Here is a 19,586-nt window from a genome sequence, read left to right on the forward strand (position 1 = left end):
CCCACTGCAGGGATCAAGATAATGCTCTACATGAGGCTTCAGACTATTTAACACAATTTTCTCACATACCTTCATAGCTATGGAGGATAAAATCATCTCTCAATGCAAATCAAACTAGCTATTAGGCTAACTGACATAAAACCATGCCAATCTCTAGGTATGGTGAAGGGTATGTGATGATGTGGGGGGCTATTTTAATTCCAAAGGCCAATGGAACTTTATCAGGATGCATAGTATCCTGGATCCATGAAATAACTGGCCTTTAAAAATAAAAATCTGCCTGCCTCTATGGGAATTTAACATATAGAGGTGTACTGACTTTTGTTGCCAGCGGTTTAGACATTAATGGCTGTATGTTGAGTTATTTTGAGGGGACAGCACATTTACACTGTTATACAAGCTGTACACTTAATACTTTACATTGGAGCAAAGTGTCATTTCTTCAGTGTTGTCCCATTAAAATATATAATTAAATATTTACTAAAATGTAAGGGGTGTACTCACTTTTGTGAGATACTGTACCTTAACCCTCTTTTCCTGTACAACCACATCATTGCAAAATGTATATCACAGATAAAAAGTCTAAAAATATAAAAAGTCTAAAAATAGACAGGGGTAGCGTGGTCTGCCACAGGAGCAGCGACCGGAAGACTTTAATTATTAAGCTTTTAATTATGGACTGTACATAAAAAAAAAAAATGTACAGTCCATAATTAATCAAATGAAGAGGCGGAATGATTGTAGGACATGTTGGTACCAAACTGTATTGTGGTACTGCATTAAATGGTCAATATCACCATTACTACCACTATCACTGTTCATCATTGGGGTACTTTCCTTTTTCATTCAGTATCACCTTACTGGCGTTGATGGCTTTCATTAATGCAGACATGTAGGGCCATTATTAAGGTTTAATTAATCACATTATGCTCTTAATTATAATGCATTATTCATTTTGCCGTTGCCGTTGCTTTTAAAAACTTGTGACGTTTCCCTCTCATGAAGGATTTACCTTTACGTGGGTACATTAAAAATGAGATCTTAAAACTGTTCAGGCGTTTCATCAAGGCTACTGAAAATTAACACTCTTATAAGCTGTTGCACGATATTAATTAGCAGTGTTGTAGTACTCGAGGTACTCTCTAGTACTTTTTGAAGGACTCTGTCTCCTCTCGGTCTCGGATGAAGGGAATCAGGATTTTTTTTAAAGACCGGCCAAGTCCCAGCAATGTTGTTTTTTTGCATGTCCACCAAAATGTACTGTATATCTATGCTATTGTGCCATGCTTGTTATCTGGTCTGTCAGTTCAGCTGTGTGTGTATTTCTGTTGATCTTACCCAACTGTTCTTGTTTTTATGTTGTTGTTTTTTAGCATTAGTATAATCAACTTGTATTGTTTAGGGCCAAATCTGTATGTATTATTGATAGTTTAATTGTTTTATCTCTTTTTAGGGTGACATCTCCCCGCCAATGCAGGGACAGCGGATTTAAAATAGCCTCCAGGCTAATTCTGGCACATTTTACTTTTATGAATTATTAGTGTGCATTGTCCCTGATAAATAAACCTGAAATAAAATAAATGAAAAATAGACCACAACTTTAGGATTATTGCCTGTGTGTTGTCTGATTTATGTGTTAACATCATTACTGTGATTGGATGTAAAACATCCGGCTTCAAATGCAACCAATAACCAGTAACTGTTAACCCCCTCTCTCTGCCCCGCCCCCCCCCTTAGCGAAAGTGAAAGTGAATGTGAGAGACAGGAGAAGAAGTTCTGACTGTCAGGTAGATGACAGCCAAATCCTCAGTTATAAAATGTGGCTATCTTAACCATAAGGTGTTTATTTCCAAAACAACATCTAAAAAGAAAACAAATATAAGCTATTCATATTAGTGAGTTGTGTATATTCTGTATGTTATGGCAATAAAAGAGGTGAATGAAGAACAATCCTAATTTGTTTACTGTGGGTGTTTTTTGTATGGGAACGTTGCTCTTTCAGAGTGCCTATGGTTAGCATTTTCCACATTGTATCGTGTCATGCAGTGTGGGACCCGCACTGGTCCGGTCTTGGTCTCGACTCGGTCTCAGCCCCTCAGTCTTAGGGCTCTATTTTGCACCAGGCACGGCGCAGCGCAAAGCCTGACACAAGTGTCTTTGCTAGTTTAAGACCGATGCAGTTGTCAATTTCCCACACAGCGCCCGCGTTGTTTAAACAGCAAATGCACCTGCGCCCAATTTTGTGCCCATGGGCATGCTGGTCTTACAGGGAGGTGTGTTCAGGTGCATTCTGGGCGTATTGCTATCATGAGGCAGCGGAAAGTGATCGCGCCATTGACCAACAAAAACTTGGTCTAAAGTAGGGCTGCACAATTAATTGCAATTTTATCAAAATAGCAATATGAACTAGCGCAATATCCAAATCGCAGGGGGGGCGCAATATTTGTTAAAGACAAAATATGTGTCAAACCATTCTAAAATAAAGTATTATGGTGGTGCAAAGACATCCCGGCCTACAAATTGTATCCTACAGACTAAAGAAAAAAAATTCTGTTTGGTACAGATCCTCGCAAAAAAAAAAAAAAAAACGATCATTCCCGGACTTCCGGCGTGGCGCAGCCGCAGCCAACAGCTTAAGTTAGAGGCTCCCAGACGGTCTTAGTCCCCCGAAATAAATACTGGTTAGCCAGGTAGGAAAAGTTGTCATTTATAGCGGGAGAAAGGAACAGGAGGGCCGGGAACAGAACGAAGCGACCGAAAGATGGAGCAATAAAATGCAAAACGACTGAAAGTGGAGATACTGACAACGGTGCTAGCAAGCAAGCTGACCACGAGGCTATGGAAGCTATCCAAGCTAACATTATTGCCGAGTTAAAGGCGGTCCGTTCGGACTTGAAAAATTAATTTACCGAAACAATGGGGCCACTAAAGAAGGAACTGGTGGACTTCAGGGTAGACGTTAGCCAGAAGCTAAGTGCTAACGTTACTGATTTAAAAGAAATAACCGACAGAGTCGAGGAGACGGAGCAGAGAGTGGCTGACATGGAGGAGCTGGGTACAGAAAACAGTGAGGTGCTTTCCCACACTTTGGCGCTCCAAGAGAAATTACAAGCCCGGCTGACGGACTTGGAGTCGCGCTCACGCAGAAACAACATCCGCATCCTCGGGATCCCAGAGGGGGCCGAGGGAGATATCACCTCGGCCCCCTTAGAGACATTTATTAAAGCAGAGCTGTCCCTCCCCGATGTCACCCTCGCTATACAACGCTGTCACCGGTCCCTTGGAGCCAAACCACCGCAAGGTGCTAACCCGAGCTCTATGGTTGTCTATTTCCTGGAGTATAAAACCAAAGAGCTGGTGCTCTGCACCGCCTGGAAAAATAATAACATCCAATACGACGGGAGAAGAGGGTTTTTTTTCGAACAAGAAATGGTTATGAAAAGAAAGGCTTACTCCACCATCAGAATGGCACTTAAAGAACTCTTCACCCAGCAAAACTCAGAGTGTTTCTCCACACCAGTGCAGTTATCTACAACAGGGCATCAGAGGCGATGGATGACCTGAACAAAAGGGGATTGATGCCGAACGGCGGAGCCGGGACTCCGGACAACCTCCCTGGGAAACGGCAGGTGCTACATCACGTCGTCATCAGGATGCACGCATGAAACACATCCAGGAGTAACTAAAGGGATTTCGACGCAACGACAGCTTTTGAAAAGGCCGGTAAGAGTGTAGCCTACCATATTTCTACGTCGGACTGTATTTCTAGGAGGTAATATGAGACCAGGCAAATTTTCCTATTGTAAGCTTGAGTAATTGAAACTGACCACATCTGGGAATTTATGTCTGTTCTTTCTATGTGGACTGTTCCGATTTCATGTAGTCAGAGATTTTGGTCCACACTTAGAGGGGCCCCTTCCAGATGTAGGGCTTCCCCTCCTGTTTTGGAAGGAGAATTCATACTTCAGAGATGGAAGTCACTAATGTTAAGCGTTCATGTGTTAAGTTTAATTTTGATTCACAGACAGAAGTTCATTTGTTCAGGCCTTCCAGGGATGCTTAAACGTCTTTGTAAACATTTTTTCTTTTCTATTGACTGAAATGCCTCATCAAAAATACAGAATAATCACCCTTAATGTAAACAGATTACATAATCCTATAAAAAGAAGCAAAGTAATCGCCAAAATGAAAAGGGAAAAACAAGACATAATCTTCTGGCACATCTTTCAAATATTGAACATGAAAAGTTGCAGAAAATGGGTTTCAAAAACTCATATTACTCCTCCTTCAAAAGAGGAAGTGTGAGGGGGGTTAGATATACTAAATTTCAAATAATGTAAATTTCCAGTTCTCCTCACAAATTACTGACAAAGACTGACTTGCTGGTCAAAGGTTTTATCGACCACAAAGAAGTTACATTAATGAATGTCTATAGACCACCAGGACATGATAAACAGCTGATCAAGAAAGTTTTAATATGATCTCTATGGAAACATCAGGTGTGTTGATATGTGGGGGGGACTGGAACATCCAGCTACAGCCATCCTTGGACTCCCCAAATAGAACAAAAAATATAAGACCTGAAGCGCTATATGTTAAAAAACTGCTTAAAGAAATAGGAATGATAGACATATGGAGGGAATTCCACCCATATGATAAACATTTTACTTTTTTTCCCCACCCTCACTCCGTGTATTCAAGAATTGACTATTTGTTTATGCTAAATTTAGATAGACACAGGATTATAAATTGTGATACAGGGGTAAGAGACTTTTCCGACCATGCAGGGGTGTACTTAACATTGCATTTAGACAATAAGCCCAAAGAGACTTTGTGGAGACGTAACACTAGCCTTCTGAATGACCCTCAGTGTCAAAAGTATATAAAGACAGAATTTAAAGATTATATGACCCATAACGATAATGGAGCAGTGTCTCCTAGTACACTATGGGATGCTGCAAAAGCGGTTATTAGAGGTAAACTCATGATGTGGTCGGCCCAGAAGAAAAAGGAAAAAGAGAGACAAATTAAGGACCTGATTTGAAAGTTAAAATCACTGGAGAGTAAACATATAATGACACCAGTATCCTGAATGACATACTGGAGACTAAACGAACCTTAAACAACCTATATGAAAACCAAGTAGAGAAGACAGCTAAACTAATTAAACAAAATTTCTATGAGAATTGCCCTAAGTCTAAGAAACTACTTGCATGGAGAATACGGTAACAACAGGCTGAGAGATTTATACATAAAGTGAAGGACCCCAGGACCAATGAGATGTATCATAATTTGGAAGACATACAAAATGCCTTTGAAACGTACTACACAAAATTATATGCTCAACCTCGAACAACTGAGTCAGCGGTCATATTATCCTTTCTAACGTCTTTGGATTTACCATCTGTAGGGACAGAGCACAACAAAATAATAACCCAGGAGATAATGGACGATGAAATAAACAAGGCAATATCAAGATTGAAAGCGAATAAAATGCCAGGTGCCGATGGGTACCCACCAGAATGGTATAAAACCCTCAGGGAAACAATAACACCAATGCTCAAGGATCGTTTTAACTATGTTCTGGCAGGTGGCAAGACCCCGTTGTCCTGGAGACAAGCAGTAATTTCATTAATTCCTAAAATGGCTTTGTAAAAAAACAGAAAAAATCAGGACAATGTGAGACGGGCTCTCCACCTCATTGACCATACGAGAAACAGTGACATGGAATCTGTAGTTATAAGTCTTGATGCCGAAAATGCTTTTGACTCTGTCAGATGGGAATATTTATATTTGGTCCTTAGGCGCTTTGGTTTTGATGACCAGGTGATTAGATGTTTGAACTCCCTATACTCCTCTCCTACGGCTAGAATTAAAATAAATGGGAACCTATCCAAAACAATATTTCTTGAAAGGGGATGTCGACAGGGATGCCCCCTCAGTCCCACTCTTTTCGCCCTCTTCATAGAGCCTCTGGCGCAGGCAATTAGAGAAGACAAGGATATAACGGGGGTATTAATAGGAGACACACAATATAAGATATGTGCATATGCGGACAATATACTTGTGACACTCACCAGTCCTAATGCAAGTTTGCCCAAATTATTATCTCTTCTTAAAGAATTTGGTTGATATTCCGGATATGAATTAAATCTGCATAAAACTTACCTTCAACTACGAACCACAAGAAAACATTTATAAAATCTGTCAATTTAAATGGAAAGGTAATACAATTAAATATTTAGGGGTACACATACCTAAAGAGGTCTCTGCCTTATGACCACAATTACATTTCTATAACCGCTGATATTAAAGCAGACCTAAATCGTTGGTCATTATTACCAATAAACATGTACAACCGAATAGATGCTATAAAGATGAATATACTACCCAGGCTGCTTTTTCTTTTTCAATCAAAGCCTGTTGATGTGCCTCCCAAACAATTCAGAATAGAATCATCTCATCTCTTTTTTGGGGAAAACAAAAACCAAGGATTAGATTTCAAACATTACAACTCCCCAGGGACAAAGGTGGTATGGCTCTACGGTGTTTGAAAAAAAACAAAGAAAAACATTTTTTCTTTTTTTTTTTTTTGTGCCCCCCCCTAAGTGGAAAAACGTTTTTTGGAAGGTCCTAGCTGCAAAGTAATAGAAGCTAGAGCAAATCTTCTCCATTCTATACTGGGAGAAAAAAAATCCTCCAGCAGGAACATCTGAACAAATTAACTAATTGGATTGCAATCCCTCTTAACATCTGGCACAAACTACTTCAAAATAAGGAATTTGAAAGAAATATTACGAATATTACGCTGAGTGAAATATGATATGGAATTTGCATCAGCTGGACTGGACAGTAGATTCAAACACTGGACGAATTCAGGTATCACTTCATACTGTATAATATCCTCCACTGACGGTTTGGATACCTTTCAAAAACTCATAGATACATACAATTTAGGGAAGGAAGATTTCTTCAGATACCTTCAACTAAGATACTACTTTGATAAACATATTAAAACTACTGGAGAGACGGGAACGGACCTGATTAGAATATTCATCGACGCATAGAAGGGTAATACTAACAGAAAACTGATTTCCAGGTTATATTCATGTTTACAGTTGGACAGGGGACTTTCAACAACGTATGTAAAAATGAGGTGGGAGAAAGAAGCCAACATAAAGATAAGCGAAGATGACTGGTTGAATATTTGCAGGACACAATCTACCACCTCTAGCTCAGGTCTGTGGAGGGAATTCACCCGGAAGAACACTGTAAGATTCTTTATAACCCCCAATATAAAAAAGTCAGAGCAACAATGAACAACAATGATGGTCAGTGTTGGAGAATGTGTGGTAATATGTCTTCTGGTCATTTTCTTATCTTTTGGGAGTGTCCTATTATTTCTTTGTATTGGGTAGAGGTGGTGATGGCAATTAGGCCAATAATCGGCTCAGAGCTTGAGTTTAATTTCAGCGTTATGTATTTAGGAAATCTACCAACAGGGCTGAGAAAGACAGATAGATATTTGTTACAAATACTATTAGCAGGTAGCAAGAAAGCAATAACTAGGAAATGGCTAAAAGAGTCCCCGACAATTGCTGAATGGATAGAAATAGTTGGGGAAATTTAGGTTATGGAACATTTGACTTTCTCTCTGAGACATGCCAGGAGGAAATGTGAAGTATATTGGAAAAACTGGACATCTTAGCTGAATACAAAGATGTATATGTCTTTTTTTCTCCTTTTCTTTTCCTGTTTTACATGATGAACATTTCTGTTAATCTATGACAATTTTGCCTGCTGTCCCTTGGTCTGTCGGTCTGTTTTTTTCTTTTCTTCTTGTCGCTGCGGCCGCTGGTTCGACTCTGACCTATGGCCCTTTGCTGCATGTCATTCCCCCTCTCTCTCCCCTTTTATGTCATCAGCTGTCCTATAAATAAAGGCCTAAAATGCCCCAAAAATTATCTTAAAAATAAATAAAGTAAAAATGTGTCGTGCATCATATTATCAGTCAAAATAATTGCAATTAGATATTTTCCTAATATCGTGCTGCCCTAGTCCAAAGGCAGTAACGCAGCATTTCATTGTTATTTTAACACCTGCTTCACCTCGTGGAGTTTTGGTGGCATAGTGCTCGTGCCGCTCAACTAGCAAAAATGAATTTGGACACGCCCTAAACGCACCTGCACCAGGCGCTTCACGCCGTGCGCTTAGATCGTTAAAATAGGGCCCTTGGTCTTGTCTCAGTCTCAATACACTCTGTTCTTGGTAATGTCTTGGTCGCGGTTTAGGTGGTCCTGACTATAACACAGTTAATTTGTGATATTTCTAATGTCAGTCCATTATTTCTGTATTTTTCAGCCCAATTGATTAAGTGACTTATGAAGCATAAATGAAGCAGACTCTATTTTTGAGTACAGGGGTTCAGCGGGACAGATAATATTTTACTGAACCAACCAAAAATGTTATGTTTGAAGTGAGATATTGCCAGATCGATCCTACAATGTAATAGAGCTCAACCAATACATGGATCAATTAGTTAATCAACGGAAAATAAATGGGCGACATAGTATAATCGGGCAAAAGTACTGAATAATTGCCGGTTTCAGCTTTTAAAATTTGCCCAGAAGGAAGAACAAGAGACTACACATCTTTTGGTGGTTTGTGATTCATGGACACATTGCAGTGAATGGGAATCCTTTAGTGATGGCGGTGGTGGGTGACGAAGAGAAAAGGTGTTACCCGTGTGCAGCAGTGGTGCGATCAGCACGGAGGACATCAAACAGGTAGAGTTCCTTCATCAGGCGAACGCTGTCCTCTGAAGCTGCTTTGGGAGTTGGAGCCTGGAAGATGAACACAACACTGTCAGAACCCATACTACAACTACAATAAAGCCCCTTTCAAACATGCACACACCATACAGTAATCTCTGCCACTTTACTATGTCGGTCTCATGTCTGAATAAGGATCCGAGTCACTTTAACTATATTCCCTTCCCAGTGGGACCAGAGCAGAAGAGGTTTAAAAGGGAATATCGTTTTATTTGTACTAATTATTTGTATATACACTACCGGTCAAAATTTTGGGGAAATTTCCATTCCACTCCATTATAGACAGAATACCAGCTGAGATCAGTTGCATTGTTTTTTTAACCAGGGCAGCAGTTTTCCAATTACATTATGTGCTTACATAATTGCAAAAAGGTTCTCCACTGTTTTTTTTCAGTTAGCCTTTTTAAATGATATCAGATTAGTAAACAGAATGTGCCTTTGGAACATTGGATGAATGGTTGCGGATAATGGGCATTAAAGATCAGCCACTTCTTTCTACAACAGTCGACAACTCTTTTGCAATTATGTAAGCACATAATGTAATCTGAAAACTGCTGCCCTGATTAAAAAACAATGCCAGTGATCTCAGCTGGTATTCTGTCTGTAATAGAGTGGACATTTCTAAGTGACCCCACATTTTTGACCGGTAGTGTATGTTGTCATCTAGTAAATATTAACAAAGTATTCCCATGCAAAATGCTTCCCTTGCAAAAGAAAATTAAAAATAAAACATTTCTTAATCTTTTCATTCAGATTCAGAAGTAGTGTGGTTTGTGGAGGACTCGCCTTGTGGAAGTAAATGTATCCCTGAGTGAGCTCATCAGCACCCTCTCCAGAAAAGATCACCACACTGTCCGACTTCTCCCTGATGTACTTTGAAACCAAGTACATCCCTACAGTGGAAGAAAAAGAAAAGAAGTGTTTAAAGTGATGGTTCGGAGTAATTTCACCCTAGGGTCCTTTGCACAATGACCTCGAGCCAAACACCCCCCCAGAAGCTTTTTTCACCTGGGTCGAACATTGGGAGAGTTAGCGTAGAGTAGCGTTACCAGCTGAATAGCTTAGCGCAGGGGCTAATGGACCCACGTTTGTATCTCGTAAGTTACCCCACTAATAATGCCCGAAATGATACCAAACGTCTACATTAGTAAATAGGTTATGTACTCATAAAACGATGGATTGGAAAGTTTGTAAGTACGAACAGCATGTGCGACTCCCAAAAAAGATTGAACATAAGTTAGATGTCTCACTCTGTAGCTAAAATAGAGAGCTCAACACACAGGGTGAAAAGAGGAGCTGCAGCAATGTGAAGTACAACAAATATATGGTGTTTTCTGGAAATTAAACCACATAAACCTATTCTGGTACAACCTCTAAATACAATTATGAACCTGAAAATGAGCATAATATGAGCACTTTAATATGATGATGTAGTGCTGGGTTACGGGCACAGTAAAACGTCCCATATGTTGCCTCCGTTGACCTCTTTCACCATCTGACTAATCTCACTGGATTCCACTGGGATTCAAAACAAGCCAATCAGAAAGAAAATGCAGCAGTCACAGTTTTCTCACAGCGATCGGCAGAAATGTGAGGCGACCTTTCAGAGATGTGAAAATGTCCAGACAGAGAAAAGCTGTAAACTCCTGACTACTGAATTGTCATCGCATATTTAAACCCACTGTGAATAATGTAGATTTTGTTCTTAACCCTTGTGCTGACTTCAGGTCAAATTGACCCGTTTTAAATTTTTGTTTTATATCAGAAAATATGGGACATAGAAATAAGCGCTGAAAATGTGTAGAAGAAATATTTTACAATTTAAAACGTTGGAAAAAGCAAAAACAAACTGAAAAAAAGCCATCAAAAACGTCGAAAAAAAAAAGGTTGACGGGAAGACAGCACAAAGTTAAACATAAGTGACAAAAAAGGTACCTTATACAGAATTAATGCAGAATGGCACCAATATGAGAGAACAAACTGGACCTTCGACCAATGGTATTTTGTTTTATTTCAACATAAAATGTAAGAAAAATATCACTCAATTAATCATATTATGCCACTTTGTATAAGCAAGTGACACAGCCTAAGTGGGAATTCACACCAAGAAAAGTGATCCTGGGATTTGCCGCAGGGGAAGTGCGACACGGGGAAGTGTTAATGAAACAGCCCATTTGTGTGACATCCTGTTGTGTTCTTTTTAAAGACTTTTCTCAGATCTAATGATTAGAGGTCGACCGATTCATCGGTTTTGCCGATTAATCGGCACCGATAGTTGATTGGTGGAACTATCGTTATCGGCAAAAATCCATACAGATAGTTTTTTCTGGTTGCGTCCATTGCTGGAGCGGCTGAGAAGCGCGCGCTGTCATTCATTACACAGTACACGAGAGCTGAGAAGGGTCAGCTGGCATCATGCCTCTAGAGGCGAAATAAAAACCATCACTGATGCCTCGTGTTGTTTATTTTCGACACGTGTTACTGCGCGCTGCACGGAGAGCACATGCTGTGCGGAGAAGGCTGACATCAGATGCACGTTTAAAGCATCAACAGCAAAAAGGTATGTATACAGTGCATTTTGTCATATCATAAAGTTATTAATTTGTTGAATAGATGCTGCATTAGTAGAGAAAGAACAGCACAGTATGTTTGTTTGCTTTCGAGGCTGAGATGACCCTAAACATTAGTAGTAGGCTAACTTACCTCAAGCAGTTAAACACTTACAAAAATAAACGCAAGTCCGACCCAAATGGATCATCCACGATCCCAAACGGCACCTCTGATTCATATTTAAATAATTTAATAACAGTTAAACGTAGAGACTACTGATTGCTGCAGCTAAAAGCTAACGAATTAGCCGTCACGGGGGTGTCTTTGGTGTCTTTCTAGCCTTTACAGGTGATTTTCTATCCAGCCTGGAACTTTTTTCGGGGTTGTTGAGCATTAAATCCAAACTGTTAAATCCAAGATTTATCCACCTGATGTCCATAATTCAACACATTTTCGGTCATTTCTGCCGCTAACTCCGTGCCACCGACGAGGGAATCTCCCGTGATACCTTTGTTTATGTTTTCAACCAATGGGAAGGCAGGTCCGTCACACATTACGCCTTATATGGGCATCCAAGCGAGAACAGAGAGTATATAGTGGGAAAGATAGATCCCTCCAGGTCAGAGATCGTCTGTTACCGTTCTACAGAGAAGAATGGCATTTTGGCATACATTTGAAGAAATGTCAATAGTTTGTCCTTTATATGAATTATAATGCTCATTATGTTTATTTTTGCACTGGATGACTCCATCTACATACGTAGGAGAACTGTTTTAGAAAGTTTTGTCTTTAAACTTTTTGAGTGTGTTTTATTTATGATCTGTTCTAGCTTTTCCAATGTTTTAAGATGCAGATATGGTAATAAAACGGTCCAAAATTATGTGAAAAAGAGACACAAACTACCACAAAGAGACACAAACGGGACTACAAAGAGACGCTAAATGACCAGACACCCAAAACAACCCCAAAGAAAACAAAAATGACCAAAAAGAGACCCAAAGAGACACAAAAACCCACAAAGAAACAAAATGTATGGGGACATTTTTTTTTTACATTGAAAATGTATAATTTTCTTGAGCCTAAACCATCCACCAAATAAGTGCACCACAAACTGAGGGAAAACACTGCATACTTACTTACTAAAAGTATAAAGAAACGTTTGCGATTTCAAACTCACCCACAGAGGCCCGTATGGTGGTGATGTCATAGGTCTCCAGGTGAAAGATGACTTCCTCTACAGCTTGGATGCCTTCTTCTGCACTGAAGTTCACCTCGTGGTGTTCGCTGCCAATGTGAGCTGCCACCTGACAAACGAACCGCAAACCATAAAAAAAAAACATACCAAAATCCATGTTTAATTTTTTTAACAAGAATTAACCGCAAACACGTTATATCACAGACTGTAGAAAGAAAATGTGTAGTCTGGGTTTGAAAAAATGTCTCTCACACACACACACACACACACACACACACACACACACAAACACACACACACACACACACACACACACACACACACACACACACACACACACACAGTATATATTGATTTTAAGATTCTGCTCCTAGCTCTTAATGGCCTTGCACCTCAGTATATTAAAGACATGCTCGTTAGATATGAACCAGCAAGATCCCTCAGATCCACAGGCAGCGGTCTCTTAAACCTACATTAACGAAACTACTTTCGAACTACTTAACGAAAACCCCTTTGTTCTTTCACAAATATGTACTCATTCATGTGTAATTACTTCTACCAGCTAATCAAAGTATTCTCGTAAGTGTAGAATCTGATATTCAGAACCATTCAGAATACATAGGAGCAACTCGCTCCTCATGATGGCTGCCATGTAGCGCCTCCATCTTTAAATACATTAGCCAAAGAGGGACGTACCTCCGTATTTCGCCCTCTTACACCTACTGGCACTGTGACAAAAGCAAAGGGGGAGATTACTGGCCAGGGATTAATTCAAAGTTAATATTGGAGTGGCTAGAACAGCTGCATGTAAACGATGGAGAGAGCTAATTTCAGGTTCGGCCACCGTAGGAGGAAGGGCTAGAAAGTAATATTTAGTTGGTGGTCATATACAATTTCACCGCTAGATGGGAGAAATTCTTATCACAATGTAGCTTTAACCATCCCTCGCTGGAACTCGAGAGCAGGGGAGGCTGCTTTCTGTGTCTATGCCCCAATGATATGGAACACCCTGCCAGTGGAACTGAGAGAGGCTTCCACACTCAACACAAAATATATAAAAACATAAAAATAAAGGCTAAAAACCTTGCTTTTTACAAAAGTCTATGAATAACTGAGTTTGTCGCTGTTCAATGTTAATCTTTGTTTTTGTGTGTGTGTGTGTGTGTGTGTGTGTGTGTGTGTGTGTGTGTGTGTGTTCTATACATGTTTTGGATCTATTTTAAACTGTTTAATTGAACGAAGTTTTACTTTATGTCGCTTTTGTACGAAGCACATTGTGTTACATTAATATGAAATGTGCTATAGAAATAAAGTTTGATTGATTGATTGATTGATTGATATAAACAGTTTGTCAGATTGGATGTCTATACTAGAAAATGGGGAAAGTACCTGAGCTTTCTGAGGCTTCTAGGAAACTTTGTACTGGGGGAGAGACGTGTATGATGGGCTTATGGTGTAGTCATTTATATATTTGTTTATTTGGTTTATTTTCTATTTTGTTACTATTTTGTTGAATGATCTGGAATATTGTAGTTACTGTGTCATCTTTTAAGTGAGAGGGAGGGGAACATGTTTTTAGTGGTGGGGGAAACCGGAGCACCCGGAGAAAACGCCATTCAGACACAGGGAGAACATGCAAACTCCATACAGAAAGGCCCGGGACGACCAGGGTTTCGAACCCTGTACCTTCTTGCTGTGAGCCCACCATAGGGCTGGGAAAAAAATCGATTTGATTTAAAAATCGAGTTGGTAGGTCAAATCGATTCATATTTTCAAAAAAATCGACTTTTTTGATTTTTTTTCTCCCCCTCTTCAGTAGTAGTCAATTACCCTCTACATAGTTACGGATATGCTGCCAGTTTACTTTGCTTAGTTTAACAACATGCTGAAAGTTTTGGACGCTCGATATACAGTACCTAGCCGCAAGTATTTCTCTGACGTTGCTCTTCCTCAGCTGTATAACAACACTCGGCAAAAGATAATAAGCTAGTTGAAGGGAATTGACTTTTATGCTGCCACTACTGACCTGTGGTCGAGCCGAACCATGCAGCCTTACATGTGTCTTACGGTTCATTATACAGTATAAATAATTTGGATGTTTAACAATCTTTGTTGCACACTGCACAGTGACTTTTCAGTTAGAGAAAGGGTTTGCCTTTGCAATTTTGTTAATGTTGATGAACTTTAATTAAATACAATAAATATATATTTTTAAAATATATTTACAGTTCGCAGTTATTTTGTTTTAAATGGAAGGGGGGGGGGGGAAATCGAATCGAATCGTGAATCGAGTTTTTTATAAAAAAAAAAAATTTCAAAAAAATCGCCCAGCTCTAGCCCACCGTGCTGCCTATTGGGCCACCGTGCTGCTGTCAAGTTATGGCCAATTATGTGAAGTATTAAAGATGCTGCCAGGGAACACATTATGTGAAAGCCTTCTAACGAAAAGGGACTGACCTTGCGAGCAGCTATGATGTCTGGACTGTCCTCTGACCCGATGGAAAATGTCTGGATGGGATACTGCAGCTTTTCCTCCTTGGCCAGCTTCACCAGTGTAGCAGCAACCAAACTCGAGTCCAGACCACCTGAAGCATAGACAACATGACTGAGGATCATCAACACAAACCACATTAATAACTAAATATCTAAATTCAGGCTAAGGTGATATAACGATAATGATGATATAAATGTGCTGTATGAGGGAAAACTGTGTGGTAAACCCCTAAATAAGAGCAATTGACATGTTTGGAAAGTGTGTTGCGTATTAAAAATACACCCTGTATTTTATATATTCTTACCATTATTTATTTACCATACCATATATACCATATTTACATTATTAGCAGTCCCACGTGCCAGACTTTACGTCAGTATAGTGTGACTCTGAGAGCCACTGACCAAGCGGGAGTGAGAGAGAGTTTGTTTCCGATATGAAGACAAGACTCGAACATCTCACATTTACCAACCAAAGCGAAAGACCGTGCAAAACATTTCAGACCGTCCTGCCAATCTGTATACATTTATTATACTCGTTATTGTAAGTGCAATGATAAGTTAAAGTCCAATAAGTCCTTTATCAAACCGTATGAATGTGTGTCCCAGCCCAGGCCAGGTTAGGAAATTAACTAACAATGTAAAGATCAACAAGTCACTGACACATATGTTCAAATTTGATTCATTCAATAAATTATTATTTTGTGTCTTAAATCCACCAGCCATTTTCATATTATACCAATATTTGCAGCATCCTGAGCCTTTTTGGTAAGGTTACTAGGACAACTCAGCCCAGAGTAGTTTTATTCTCCCCGAAACAAGTTTCCTTTTATTTTTAAAGAACTATACAAAAAAAAAAGCAACTTTTTTTGCAACTTTCACTGTCTCCTGCAACTTCATTGCAACAAACGCATAAAAAATAGCAACTTCTATCGCAATTTTTTACAAAAGCTATCAGGCATTTTGGACCGTAACAATCTTAAAAAAAGGCCGCGAAATCCTGGAGGGACTGATTATTGTTCATGTGTTTTCTGTTTCTGGGTCTCACATTAGCATTAAAGGAGAAATCCGGCGCAAAAGTTTTAGCGCAAACCGCTAATTAGCTTATAACACTAATCGTCGAGGCAGAGGGTAAAGTCAAAATAAATCTATGGAGTGAGGACTATGGTTAACTGCTCCTCAGATCTCTGCAGGGTAAATCCAGAAAGCTAGCTAGACTATCTGTCCAATGGGAGTTTTCTGTTACACGACTAAAACTACTTTTGAACATACACATGTTCCACCAAAACAAGTTCCTTCCTGAGACTATTTTGTTGAGGCACCGTGGCTCCGCTTGGTGCTTAGCACCGCCCATCACGATTGTGATTGGTTTAAAGAAATGCCAATAAACCAGAGCACGTTTTTCTCCCATCCAGGAATGCTGTGAGGACTATCCAGACCCTCCTCCGCAGTGCTGTGGAGGAGGGTCTGGCCATGGGAGACTACTGTTTATGTAACAATCTGCTACCGGAGCTGTTTGAGTACAAAGATGGCATCAATTTAAATTACCTGACAGAAGACAGCCAATTCTCCTGCTGGCCATGAGACGTTTCCGTACAGCATTCTCAAACAGGGCTCTGATGTTGCTTTTTACTGTTTCATCGTCAAAACCTGTGGAGACATCAGTTTTATAAAAATTCATTCTAAAGAAAATGTTTGACTAAATTAACACCTTTTAACACATACATACACACATACATATATATACACATATATACACACACACACATACATACATACACACATATACACACACATATATACATATATGATAATGAGACTGAGACATATTCTAACAGTCTGATTTGCTTTATGTTTTATCATATATATATGGGAGATACTTATAGTTTTATATATATATATATATAATAATATATATATACTCAATATATACACATATATATATATATATATATATATATACATATATATACACATATATATATACACACACATACATACATACACACATATACACATACATATATACACACATATACATATACATACATATACATATATATATATAACATACACATACATATACATATACACATATATATATTTTATATATATATATATATATATATATATATATATATATATATATATATATATATATATATATATATATATATATATATATATATACATACATATACATACATATATATATACACACACACACATACATACATATACATATACACAATAATAGAAGCATATTATCTCCATGACGATATTACTTGCGATAAATAAACAGATATTAAAGTGTACTCAGTTCTGCATTTCTGCTGCTCTCAGTATCCCGCTAAAATACAACAAATTGCTTGTTGAATTTAAACAATGAAAAGGAAAATATTTCTATATTCTTTTATTGAACAGATTGAACACTGCATTGAAGATAAAGGCACCACTAAAAAAAAGGATAACAGTAACATTTTAAAGTGTAGTTTTCTAATGATATTTTCTTTCAATTAAACACAAAAAATCTCTGAGCATCTTTGGCAACATGTCGCAGCGTTTCGAGAAATGCTTATGGCGCCAGCTGATATCGCGATGACAATAAAAAAAAACTATATATTGTGCAGCCCTAGTTAGCAATGGACAGTTTCATACTTGTAGGCAGTCTCTCCACATGGTCGTAGATGGCATGAGCAGGCTCAGTGGTACAGCAGTGAAACCGCTCCTTTTGAATGGACTGAACTTTGCCATTCGGCTTCAAATCAAAGACCTCAAAGTACCCAGGGAGAAAGGGAACAATGTTGGCAGGGGTAGCCATGGCATGGGTAATGTCTGTAAGTCCTGTGGTCAGAATAACAACAAAGTTAAGCAATGCTAAAAAGCTTTAAAACACTTCTCAAGGGAGTATAAAAGACCCAGATTCAAGGAGGGGTATTAAACTTTCCCATTACCTTTGGCTTCTGAGCAGACCGCAAGAAATCCATCGTCTGTGAGGAGTCGGAATAAAGGCCGGACACCGTACGTATCTCTTCCCAGGAAGACTTTGTTATTGGCAGTGTCCAGCAGAATAAAAGCAAAGACACCATCCAGGAGAGAAGCCATCTTCTGGATGCCAAAGCGGTCATACAGATGGAGCAAAATCTCACCGTCCACTTTGGTCTGATGATCAAAGCCAAACTGCTTCTGCAGCTGAAGGACAATTGCAGAAATACCACAAACATGGTTATTTAACGTGTTCCGGTTTCTTCACGTAAACGTTCATACCTCTCTTATGACTGACAAGACACTGGATCTAACTAAATTCACATTATTTTGGCATGGGCAGAGTTTGGTTCTCTCCATACCGAAGTGTCAGAGATAACTAAAGCTGATTTTATCAAACTGAGAGGATTCATTGAAACAATCCCACCAATTGAAACGTTAATGTATTTATACTACAGAATAATGTGAATCAATTACAGCTGAATGAAGGAAGGAACAGAAGGAATGGGAAAAAAAGAACAACAACGTGCTGATGTTATTACTAAGATATACTGTAGTTTTTGTTAAATAATACCCTCCACTTTCAGTATCAACTTTAACTCATCAATGGCACTGTCTGTGATGTGTTTGAACACTCTCAGTAAAGCTCAAATGTAACAATTTACCTGAGTCTGTAACAATATTTGATAAGCACTAATAAAAAAATACTATTTGTATTAGGGCTGAACGATTAATTGCATTTGCAATAATATCGCGATATGTTAAAACGCGATTTCCTAATCGCAAAGGCTGCGATTTGGTCACATGACTCCCAAGAGCAAATCAGTCCGCAGAGATAGCATCAACTTAGCACGCTAATGCTACGCCGTACCTTGACCCGATTTCTGTCATTCAAACAACTCTGAGTTGTAGTTTAAAACTTGTAAGGATTTTATTCAGGCTCAGTCCATACATGCAGTTAATGAATACAGGAACGTAGAACTGAAGGCTCGGTTAGCAATGATTAGCGCTGATTAGCTGTTAGCTCCAGTTAGCAGTTAGCTCCGTTATAAAGATATGGAGTGGAGGAGACTGCCGCGGAGAGGGGTAACAACCAGACTCTGATAAATGACATTCGGGGAGCTTTCACAGCAGCGTGGCCACGTTGTTTCAACTGTTTTATTAGTACAGTTAATCCCACGGCAACACCTGCATGCTACTGCTAACGCAACGATAGCCTCTCTGAGCAAGTGCAGCGTCGTTGACGCTGTCAGGCACACGGCACGCAACTTCATGAGGGAGGGAGGGGCTGGAGGGAGCTCCTCTCTGTGCGCTGTTAAAGAAAATACACCGATGTATATATTTTTACTTAACTGTTCTAGTGTTTAAAAAGAGCACTCCACACAATTAAATAATCTAAATACTACTAAGTGTGGTAAAGCCACATTTGTTTTTATATTTCTGCAATCTGCACTTTAGTGTGATTTGTTTCTGACTTTCATATGAATGTTTCCACCAGGCTGCATCAGTGCTCAGTATACTACTGTGATTGA

General features: G+C 39.1%; 1 protein-coding gene across 1 annotated transcript in view; it reads right to left on the bottom strand.

Moving 5' to 3' along the window:
• asns (asparagine synthetase) overlaps nt 1-19,586 on the bottom strand; it is a 35,119-nt gene that overhangs the window by 7,652 nt on the left and 7,881 nt on the right. Inside the window, exons 3-9 of the mRNA XM_039820392.1 lie at nt 18,024-18,261; nt 17,728-17,913; nt 16,618-16,719; nt 15,034-15,161; nt 12,559-12,685; nt 9,618-9,724; nt 8,743-8,843 (exon numbers count right to left, since the gene is read on the bottom strand). Of these exons, the coding sequence (XP_039676326.1) occupies nt 8,743-8,843; nt 9,618-9,724; nt 12,559-12,685; nt 15,034-15,161; nt 16,618-16,719; nt 17,728-17,913; nt 18,024-18,261 (989 nt within the window). The remainder of the gene's footprint in view (nt 1-8,742; nt 8,844-9,617; nt 9,725-12,558; nt 12,686-15,033; nt 15,162-16,617; nt 16,720-17,727; nt 17,914-18,023; nt 18,262-19,586) is intronic.

The sequence above is a fragment of the Perca fluviatilis genome, chromosome 13 (genome assembly GCF_010015445.1).
Source record: "Perca fluviatilis chromosome 13, GENO_Pfluv_1.0, whole genome shotgun sequence".
NCBI classification, from domain to species: Eukaryota; Metazoa; Chordata; class Actinopteri; order Perciformes; family Percidae; genus Perca; species Perca fluviatilis.